Here is an 11872-nt window from a genome sequence, read left to right as displayed (position 1 = left end):
AAGCCAGTAACAATTATTTGTTAACCGAACTTGTTATCGATTTGTATATAGAGAGGAATAGACATTTCTAATATATCTCCTAAAGATTCTAATACACTCTTACAACAACTTGTACGATATTTAAATACTGAACTGAAAGAGGACAACGAAACGTCTGAAGGCTGGCATAGAGAATTTGTAAATATATTTCAGCAATATAGAACTGAAAGAAACTTTGTAATTAAACCTTCAAAAGTAATTTCAGCCTAGAAGTCGCCTTATGGATATAGGAGCTAAACGTCCATCCTTAGCTAAGAAGTATTGACCAGATGTACCCGCCGCCTGATTGGTCACTCACCAAAGAGCTGGATAACCTTCACACTTATAACTCCTTTCACAGGTAAAAGTGCGAGGTATAGCACATCGTGGCTTGAGCCGTGACCCTACTGAGCTTTAGCGTAGCACAATAAAAATTAAGCCACGCATGGTCCAAATCTAGAAAAAAACAACATAATCTCTAATGACGTAAGCGTTACAAAATATTTTATGTATTTCTTTTTTCAACAATTAGTGAGTGAGAAGAAATTTTAACCACAATGATGTTTGAAATAAAATATAAGAATCTTAAGAAATTTGGATATAATTTATGTTCTTTTCAATAGACAAAGATACGTCTGGCCTAAAGATTGGAGACTAGAACTAAAGAAATCACATTCTCTAGCGCCGTTGTCATACACTTTAGTGAGAAAATAAATAAATTTTAGGATGCTACTTATTATATCATTTTTTTGGAAGATTCTGCTCTATTGCCGTAACCAAAAGAACCGTACCAAATTCCTACGATATCCAATACTATTATTAAGATGAATGCCGTAAAATAACAAAGATGGTGTCAACATTGAAGAGTTGAATATTGTTCCACATAACCAAACCGCTTTAATAACCACTCGTGCGTGTTTGAATACCCAGTTAAATTACACTGGGACGGTGAAACTACCACATAATCTTAAGCAAAGTACCTGAATATCTTGAAAACTTATACGGTGGTCTGCATCTATATCTTTATATCTGAATGTACATTTTACTATTCAGAATCAATAGTTTCGTATGATTTCAACATTTTTTTTTTTTTTTATGAAGGAGGACTTCACTTCGTACCTACCAATCTACGTCTATAGGATTTTGTAACTAATCAATAAAGCTGCATACTTCTCACGTGATACATTTTAATGTCTCTCTCCGTATAAGTTATTCATGCGATATTTCAGCAGCGTAAAATTCCATTTAAAACGCGTAACTTGGTGAAGGTTTATCAAAACTATTCAATTACTTAACAGTCATGAAGCTGATTATACTACTCGTAGACTGTAATACAGCAAGGCTTATTCAATTACTTAACAGTCGCCCACCAGTCTCTCAGCGATAAGTATGAGGACTTATAACCCTAAAAGTAAGCAGAGCATTCACAGCCCTTTGTGAAGCTTTATGTTTAGCAACAAACAAAACAAAATATACCTCGTAGTAATGAACTCGAATACGCCTCTCGTTAATTAAAATATTCTATCTGAAAATCATCCAAAGGCACTTACTTTCAATGGGGTAATTGGGATAAATTTAGTCAAATACTTTGTACAATATGAATATATAAGAGTCAAAGACATGGCACTTTTTAAACACAGTCTGTTTTACCTATGGACTCTTTTTATTTTCTCCAAAAAACATTTGTGACGTTTATTGTACCATAGATTTCTCCGATTAACTTAACTGTATTCAATTTTATGAATCAGTGTTTCAGTGATGTAAATGAATAAAAATGAAAACTTAATTAAGGCTTTCCAAAAACATCCAGAAGATGCAATCGTATACTTATAAAACTGAGGACGATAGATTATTATTTGAAGATTTATCTACCTTCAGTAATTATCCGTATTTTCTCTTCTGGTGGTTTTCGTTGCTTTAATAAATATATAATGTATAACTCAGTTCTAGCTAAAATGTTCAGTTAAACCATCACATGGAAGTATGTATACCGAAACAGTACTTTTACGGTATACGATTATGTGATTTTAGTTTTTCTTGTTTTTTTAACGTTATAAAACCTCATACTGACCGCTGCGCTACCAGTGGGCACGAGGTCTAAGAGTGTATTTAAAGAGCGAGGCCGAATTTATAGGTTAACATTGTTATTGTTTGTACATTTTGTTTCTGTGTATGTGGCACATAGCCTCTCGAAAGTCAACAGTAAGTATGTGGGTTCATAACGCTAAAAAAAAATGTATTTAGACATCATCGGTAGACAGAGCACAGACAGCCCAAAGCGTTAGGTTTTTACTTAATACGTAGTAAACAAACAAACATAGCATGTAGTTACGCGAACGTTAAAGACCGCTTTACCAATTAATGGTGATAACGAAATTTATCTTAGTGAAAAATAGTGCTCTTTATAAAATTAAGTATTGCTCAGGCCGTTTGAATATTTACTTCTATATAAATGAATGCACACCATTCTCTGGAGGACAGAAGTTTTATTCTACAATATTGCTGTTCATAACTTATAAACATCAGACAATAAAGCTTCAATAGGACCATAAATAAACCATTAATCATTAAACCATAAATTGTTTACACACACTCTCCAGTTATCTACCTTACTAAGTTATTCGAACATCCAGATGTCATTTGGAAATACGTGAGAAATAATGTTTACAACTAAAGTCTCTAAAACAAAGAGGTATACTAAAATAACATCTACAAAAAAACGTAGAGCTTTAAACGATAGTTTAATGGAATGTTTCATAAATCTAAACGTTTAAGAAAGCGTTATTTCTTAAAATATAAAATCAATAAATGGTTGACAATAATAATATGGAAATGGGGCAAAAAAGAAGAGAAGATATAACGTTAAGGCTGTTTAAAGAAGGGGAAAGTACTGGAAATAAAGGCATTCTTACTATATTATTATTCTGATACCATGTGACATAATTTTTGTGTTTATGAAATGAAGAAATAAAACATATTCGATGTTATTTTGTATCTTGAAACACAAACACAATACTGTTTTCTCCAGTGAACTGTAGATATTATTCAATAATATTGGACAGTTTTTCAGAACCAACATTATTCCTAGAAAACGTGTAATAACCAAATATATATTTAATCTACAAGAAACACATTAAACACTAGGCTGAAGGACACTTTTGACGGTTCCGGATTACGTTAAATTACGGTTCGAATACAACCAAAACTCTGAAACATATACTTACAAGAAAGTTTTACATGAAATAAATTGTCGTATTTGAGTGTAAAAATGCGTAGAAAACAAGTGCGTTGGGTTCTATTCTCTGTGTTTTTTCCTTGTTTAGGGAGAATTGAACATACCTATGACAGATATTATCTTCGATAAGATTTTACAAATCAGATCACTTTCATCAGAAGTTTATTAAGACATTTCACGGAAGTTGTTTTTAAGGAAGCTGAAACCACACTGTCAATAGCAAGATATATTGAAATGCAATACAATAATATGAACATATTTTAATACTGATTCTAAAATTTCATATATTCTAGAACTGTATTCGACGAAAAATATGATCGTTTAGTTAGTGTGAATATTTTACGAAATTCTTCTAACGACAAGCAAAACAAACTATTTTCTCTTCAGAAAGTCATCACATATATCGTTACGTCAATATATAACTCATAATGATTAGTTTACTTATATATTTTTGGTAAACTCTGCATTTATACAGCGTTCTTGATGGAATAGTGTTAAGTGCTTTCCAAACACGTAAGGTGTGAGCCTAAAATAAAACTACCCTTATTTTATTATCTAGAAATAAGTAGCCAGAAAAGAAATCAATAACACAATAGGATTTAATACCCCCCCCTCCCATTATCAATATAATCTCAAAGTAACATGCTTTTCATTCCTTATTCTACCTTTTTCCAAACCTGAAGTTTACCAGTAAATAACTGAAGGCTAAACTTTCGATAAACTCTTATTATTCCTTATTTACCGTAACTTAATTCATTTTCCCCAACATTAGTAAAGCACAAAGAAATCATTGTACACAAAGAGACATAATGCCTTTGTTTTTATAGCTAACCAAAAGAGTAAATTTAAAACGAAAATATTTAAGAAGTACAGTAGTAAAAAAGAAATCATTGCAAACAAGCAGACATAATGCCTTAATTTTACTAGTCTACCAAAACAGTAAATTAGAAACGAACAGATTTAGACAGCACATATCAGGCTAAGAGTAATTAAGAAGTTAAAATAAATCTCAGGAACTTGCAGCAATTCCGATGTTTGCTGTGATCACAAACACAACAATCGTTACTGAGTCACAAGCTAACTATTTAATCAACCCTAATGTTTCTAAACCACGTGATATTTTACATAATAAAATTTATCGTCATTCGGTGTTTGTAGTATAAAATCATCTTGATGTAAATAAAAAATGTATCAATATTATACTCTGAAATACAATTAGTTTTCCATAGTTATTTTGAAATTGTGCGCGTGTGTTTTCTTACAGCAAAGCCACATCAAGCTAAGTTCACCGAGTGGAATCGAGCTCCTGATTGGAGGGTTGTAAATCTGTAGTTACAGCTGTACTAGACGTAAAATTGTGCAATCACGCCAACAAATGTGTTTATTTTATACTACTGCTAACAGATTTTTACTTTATCAGTTAGAACAACCGTGGAGCAAAACCATCTATAAATCCTGGATCGTAAAGTATCAAACAAGATAATTAAACGAAAACTAAGATATATAGAAAAAAATTAAATAGTCATCACTTCAACATGTTATCAGTGGGCTGATTTTAGATTTAGAAAGCAACTTATTTTGAATTTTCCACAAATAAAAGTGGGGATTTTTTTTTTTTTTCTATTCTACTGAAATAGAAATAATTATCTTTATGGGAAACATTAAAATAAAATTTACATGATAATCATCATAACGTGGTGAAACATTTTTTACATTAATTAAGCTTTAGTAATATTAATATGACCGACGGCGTTATTTGTTATTATTATTACTGTTTTCATGGAGAAACCTTTTAGGTTTTTCACCTTCCCAGTGGAACATACCTTTCACGCTAAGCTAGATTTTCTGGAGGACAGAGGGTTATTTTCCCGTACTCGATTACACCGCCATCTATGGAAAATTATAAAAGGCTCTGAAAAGATATCACGAAAATTCTTCACAAGACACTGGAGTTTTAAAGAATGAACAACATATATATGTGTGTAAATCAGGAAATAAAAATAAAAATTCATCAATCTGTTCATTTTTCTATTAAACATCAGAAAAGAAAATTTGTCTACATTTACGCAAGTACATTTCATGGTTACATTTCAATTACTTTGGCATCATAAGCGTCATAAGGGAAGTAATTAACAATATCACATACGGTCACAATAGAGTAATGTAACAGCAGTGTCACTTGTAATAATTAACATCAATCACACTGAATAAAAATTTCAATTTAAGAAAATTACCACTTTGTTCTTCGCTTGAATCGGATATCACAGTAGAATGATCACCTTCGGTCCAGTTGAGTGAATCTGTCTCTGGCCCCAGTTTTAGCTCCAAGTATTCCTTTATTAAAAGATTATATCGCATAATGTTTTACCAAGTAAAACGTCCAGAAAGTTTAAATATATATGAGGTAGTTAAATGTTAACGTATTAGAATATTACTACGAAAACTAATGGTACCATTTGAAAACGCTTCAAACAGTATACAAACAAATTGAATATAAAACCAATTAGTGAATAATTGGAAGTTTGATAATAAATTAAAACAGTAGGTTAATTTAAACTAAGCCTAATTAAGCATAAGATCAAATCAACATTTTTCACAATGCTTACATAAAATTTCATTTTCACGTTCTTTATTTAATTTAATTGTATAATCAAATTTCTTTAGAGTTGACTATAAAAACAAACTATGTAACTATAAAAACAAATAATCATTTATTATTTAACTCTTTTGGTTTCGCGAAACATGAATTAGTACGTATAAATTATGCTCATGAACAGGATGGTACTTAATGAGTTATGTACCATGGTTTCAAGAAGCATCTCGTCCAGGTTCTTCACAAGTTGTTTAAAAGAAGGTCTCTCATGGGGATTTTCTCTCCAACACATTAGCATGATGTTGTACCTGCCCATTGTGAAGAGATAAACTCAGGACTACATTAGTTGTATTTTAGCTCTTATGTAGTTCGATGATTCACTATTTACTTGTTACACATTGTTTTTAATATTGTTATAATTCATTCTTGGTTCTTTTCAAATTATAATTTAAACTCATTTATAAAATCGCAGATTTAACTGTGGAAAAAAAATTGTAACATGTTACTGATATCTTGAATGCATTTTCTAGACTAGAAGACAATAATATCATGTCTCTAGGTTTGTACGCGATTAAATCTTGATTTGGATGTTTTAAATGCACATTAATTAATACTTCTATTACTTGTTTGTTCATTTTTGATACTTATTATAACTGTGTGTGTATTATGTTTAAACTAGATTCCTTTTTATGTTTATCATCACACCAATATTAATAAAAATATTTTTTTGCCAAATAACAACACCTATAATTCAGTTATAAGACAAAGAATAATGAACTGTACGATCACAAGACAGTCTACATACAAGTCATCAGAACACGCATTTGGTTTAATCATCCGATAACCAGACTTTAGCAAATGAAATAGTCTCTCTGGCGTCACTCCTGGATAGGGTGTTGCACCTGTAGTAAAACATAATTTATTATTCACCACACGCTCAAGGAAGTTCTCACTCCTATAGACTATATACCATACATTATTTCTCTAAGTAACTAGGGCATGTCAGTACCTTTAATTTTAGTTTAGGTTTGTTACTATTGGTCCTTATGATACTTAGTTAGTATGTTTGTTTCATTCTTTTGTTATAAGTAGAAATGTTACAGTTTTATAACTAAATGTAATAAATGTCATTCTTTGAGATGATAAACTGGAAAAAAATAAAAGAATCTCTTATATGCATTGCAAAGGAAGCTAGACCAAACAAACATTTATCGTTAAAGTAGTTTCTACCGACCATGAAGTTACGGTTTAAAAGGTTTCAAGTAATGAACTTTATAGAACAGAAGCTCTAGTGTGAGTAGCTTTTTTACTTGAAACTGTGTAGCAAAGGATATGGTTAAACTAAAAAAATGGATGTATTTTATCCTTGCTAGTTCTGTAAATGAACACAATATATTTATCACGTGTACAGGACAAAATATTTACCAATACAAGTTTAAACTGAATAACACTTCTACGCTTGAATAGCTCACCCAAAAATTGTGTAATGAGATTAACTTATTTTCTTAAAGATCTTAAACATTAAATGATGATGAATTGTAGAAATAAATCTGCAGACTAAATATGGTGGAAAAAGTATATTAAAAATCAATATCCACTTAAAATAGCATTTATAAGAGAACAGTTAGCAGGCGTGATGTTATTAAGCAGTTTGAAGGTGTGCAAGGTTATCGTAATAACTTTATTTATGTTTGTTTGAGTAAACTGATTTCGGTAATAACTTTATGTTTGTTTGAGTAAATTGATTTGGGTAATAACTTCATGTTTGTTTGAGTAAACTGATTTGGGTAAGAACTTTATGTTTGTTTTAGTAAACTGACTTGGGTAATAACTTTATGTTTGTTTGAGTAAATTGATTTGGGTAATAACTTCATGTTTGTTTGAGTAAACTGATTTGGGTAATAACTTTATGTTTGTTTGAGTAAATTGATTTGGGTAATAACTTCATGTTTGTTTGAGTAAATTGATTTGGGTAATAACTTTATGTTTGTTTGAGTAAATTGATTTGGGTAATAACTTCATGTTTGTTTGAGTAAACTGATTTGGGTAATAACTTTATGTTTGCTTGAGTAAACTGATTTGGGTAATAACTTCATGTTTGTTTGAGTAAACTGATTTGGGTTTGCGATATTTTAGTTCTAAACAAAGCTTGTAGAATATTTAATGCCCTCATATTCAAGATGAATGTTCTGTAAATAAACTTTTGGTCACTAACCCAAAGAACTTACAAATATTGAAACGTTACATAGGTGTTTATTTAGTTTATTTATGACATTTCCATTGAAAATGGTTACAGCTGCGTTTTCCATATTACCCTTTTTCTTAATTATGCTATATATTAATTTGTTATGAAACCAATGTCAGCTACAGACACTGCTTAAGATCGCTTAACACCTAATTGGTTTCCTACCGTCGGATTGGTTCATTCAAATTATTCGGTAGAAAGAAGATTACAAAGACCAACCCAATTCAAGAACATTCGCTGATAGGTCTAAGTTTATAGTAAATGTTAAAGAGTAATTTTCTGAATGCTTCTCTTATCATTATTTGTTCGTTACAATAATATTTACAAAACTGAGCAAACAGACAAACTCGCTAAAACATTAATAAATCGACAGCTTGAGCCTCCAAAATGTTATAAGCTTTAAATCACGCTCATCATATAACGTCAACACTTCCCACTGGCAAAACAATAATACAAACGTTTAAGTTTAAAAAACAAACTCAACCTCCAAAATATTGTTCGAAATTGTTATATTAGGACCTGCCTAGTCGTTGATTTATACAGCAACATACAAAATATATGTATTCAGAAGTCCTGTCAATCTAACAACATACAAAATACATGTATTCAGAAGTCCTGTCAATCTAACAACATACAAAATACATGTATTCAGAAGTCCTATCAATCTTAAAATTGATAACTTTGTACGATATTAACGAACAGTAATTGTTCCATCATAAGTCATATGGTTGTTGTTTTATCTCTAAAGGCGCAGATAGCCAAGCTGCTTTGTGCCATAAAACACCAAACCAACCAACCATCTGTAAAAATAGACGTTCACACGAGGTTAAAAGGGTAACACGAATCAGATCAAACATAAATTACTTACTGATTCTTTTTTTTTTCTTAATGTGGAAACGGTGTAACAGTTGTGATATTGTATATCCAAAATTAAATAAACTGTATGACAGTATGCTAGTAACACAAAGGTTAATTCTTACCTAATGTTGAAATTTCCCACAATACGACTCCAAACGACCATCTACGAAAAGAGTTTTATTAGTCAAGAAATTAAAGTTTCTGTATATCATAAAAAAGAACTCAGAGGCAAGATATAGTAATAACATTGGCATATGATCGGATGACGAATAAAGAAACAACAACGAACAAATGCGTGTACCGTTTTTTTATTTAAGTTGCAAATTAATTAATTTATACTTGTCATATTGTTAGTCCTTACTATTAGGCCTATTATATATTTTAATACTGCCCTCTTCCTTCAATATGTTTTTCTTAAGTAGAAGAATAACCACACAATGTCCGCCATAACACTGTCACCGACGCTTTTCTTTCGATACAAAGTTCATCACACTAACCGGGTATCATTAAACACATAACTGGGTGGAACACTATTTATTAAGTCATTTGTTGTAATAGCAATTATTATAGTGCAAACGCCTTATATAAACTGTTGAAACATGACTATTATTAATTATACTTGTCATAAGGTATTACTATTAGGCCTATTATATTTTCAACAACACATTCTTTACATAGTCAGTTAGGATTTTTCAAACTTATTTTCTCACTGTTACTAAGCTTACCTGCAAATCATATAATTTATATAAAAAAAAAAACTTCACTCACACGTCGCTTTTAGAAGTGTACAAGTTGTCTTCTAGTGATTCAATAGCCATCCATTTTACTGGAACTCTTCCCTACATTTAGAAACGTAAAACAAATTTTTACCAAACGTGCTTTCAATGCTTAACTTTTAAAACTTTACCAAACCCTTACTTTATACAAATTTTAATATAATGAACATCATATGACGTTACCCGTGCTTTCAATGCTTAACTTTAGAAACGTAAAACTTTACCAAACCCTTACTTTATACAAATTTTAATATAAGGAACATCATATGACGTTACCCGTGCTTTCAATGCTTAACGTATGCTATCAACAAAAATCTCACGCATAAAGTAGAATAAAATTCTCAATAGACCTTATCTTTCAAATTTCATTAAACATTCTTTAAGGAATGCTTTGACTTGGTTGTCAGTTAGAAAGAAACTTTGCCGTAAAGTCAACAAGTAGAACGAGTTTCTTTCTTTTTTAAGGTACATCATATTTATTGCCAAGGAGTGTTGACGCAGTGTCATAATCACCACTTATTTTTCAACTAACCATAAAATCATAACTAAATAACTATATAGATTTCAAATTTCCAGCACTACATTTTTTCAATAAACCTGTTTTACTTTTGAAGAAGGGCAAGCTTTTTTTACCAACCAGTTAAAAGTTGTAAAGAGAAATATTGTTTGTACAGTCTATTAAAACCTGGTAACTTCATTTGTGGACATTGGTTTGTTTTTGAATTTCGTGTAAAGTTACTCGAGGGCTATCTGCACTAGCCTACCTTAATTTAGCCATGTAAGACTAGAGGGAAAGTAGCTAGTCATCACCACCCACCGCAAACTCTTCTACTACTCTTTTACCAACAAATAGTAGGATTTGACCGTCACGTTATAACGCCCTCACGGCTGAAAGGGAGAGCATGTTTTGTGTGACAGGGATTCAAACCCGCGACCCTCAGATTACGAGCCGAGCGCCTTAAAGCTTTAGAGAAGAAGCATCTTATGGCCAAGAAGTACTGGATTTTATACTATAGTACACGTTATTGTAGTTTTTTTTGTTGATCTTTAGAGTTGGGTACATTATATTAAAACTACTTGAATACACAAACTAGCAAGTTCCATGACAACCACAAAGGATACAAAGTTTCGATGGAAAATCACGTATCAGAAGTACATTATGGTATTACATAGGTATCATGATATTACAATTGATATTTCTTGGAAAGGATATGTAACAGCTCTTTTCGACCTAAATTAAAATTGATGAACCCAGAAAACAAAGGAATGTGATCAAAAAGGGAAACACTCAAAAGGAGACTTACAACAAGTTGTGCCCCAGATAGATAAACAAAGTTTAGTGTCTTGTAACAGGCGAGACAACACGAACCGTAAGGTCATTGGCAAGAATCGTCTACGTGGCCCAACCAATAATACGCTACATAACCAAAAAATATTTGCATCTAGATAAGATACACAATTCACTTGTACATAAACACCACTCGCGCCATATTCATTCAACTGTCGCATACACAAAGAAGCTGGCGTGACCACTAAACAGCAGTTTGTTTTAATACGTTTCTCTCATGTGACCACAAAACAGCAACTTGTTTTAATACGACACTGTTATATGACTACTGAACAACAATTTATTTTAATAAGATCCTTTATGTGAACAATAAACAGCAGTTTGATTTCATACGATCCTATAACGTGGTATTCACATTAAACAGCGAATTTTCAGTCAATAGATGTTAACTTGTGACACAGCAGGAAAGTAAAAAAAATTAGAAAGAATAATCACCAGTTGAGAAAAAGCAAAACCGATTTCTGTATAACAGATTAAATTTATCTAGTGATAAATGAAAAATATACAAATAATATCAGTCAGAGTACTGTAGGCCCGGGATGGACAGGTGGTTAAAGCACTCGACTCATAATCCGAAGATCGCGGGTTCGAATCCCCATCACACCAAATATGCTCGCCCTTTCAGCCGTAAGGGCGTTATAATGTGACTATTAATCCAACTATTCGTTGGTAAAAGAGTAGCCCAAGAGTTGGCGGGGGTCGGTGATGACTAGCTGCCTTCCCTCTAGTCCTACATTAGGAACGGCGCGAAATTCAAAATAAATCACACCAAAATAATTTAAGGAATCAAAGTAAAACT

The 11872-nt window shown here is 31.6% G+C and overlaps 1 protein-coding gene across 2 annotated transcripts in view; it reads right to left on the bottom strand.

Moving 5' to 3' along the window:
• Positions 1 to 2493: 2493 nt before the first annotated feature.
• The window catches only part of LOC143256059 (proto-oncogene tyrosine-protein kinase receptor Ret-like), a 60835-nt gene continuing 51456 nt past the window's right edge, over positions 2494 to 11872 (bottom strand). For both annotated transcript variants that reach the window (XM_076512735.1, XM_076512734.1), the window contains exons 18-24: positions 9718 to 9788; positions 9072 to 9112; positions 6652 to 6748; positions 6055 to 6154; positions 5488 to 5587; positions 5077 to 5143; positions 2494 to 3357 (exon numbers count right to left, since the gene is read on the bottom strand). In XM_076512735.1, the coding sequence (XP_076368850.1) occupies positions 5085 to 5143; positions 5488 to 5587; positions 6055 to 6154; positions 6652 to 6748; positions 9072 to 9112; positions 9718 to 9788 (468 nt within the window). In that variant the 3' untranslated portion in view covers positions 2494 to 3357; positions 5077 to 5084. The remainder of the gene's footprint in view (positions 3358 to 5076; positions 5144 to 5487; positions 5588 to 6054; positions 6155 to 6651; positions 6749 to 9071; positions 9113 to 9717; positions 9789 to 11872) is intronic.

Source organism: Tachypleus tridentatus, chromosome 7, assembly GCF_004210375.1.
Source record: "Tachypleus tridentatus isolate NWPU-2018 chromosome 7, ASM421037v1, whole genome shotgun sequence".
NCBI classification, from domain to species: domain Eukaryota; kingdom Metazoa; phylum Arthropoda; class Merostomata; order Xiphosura; family Limulidae; genus Tachypleus; species Tachypleus tridentatus.
Note: the sequence above shows the minus strand (reverse complement) of the source record. Positions and strands in the feature narration are given on the sequence as shown.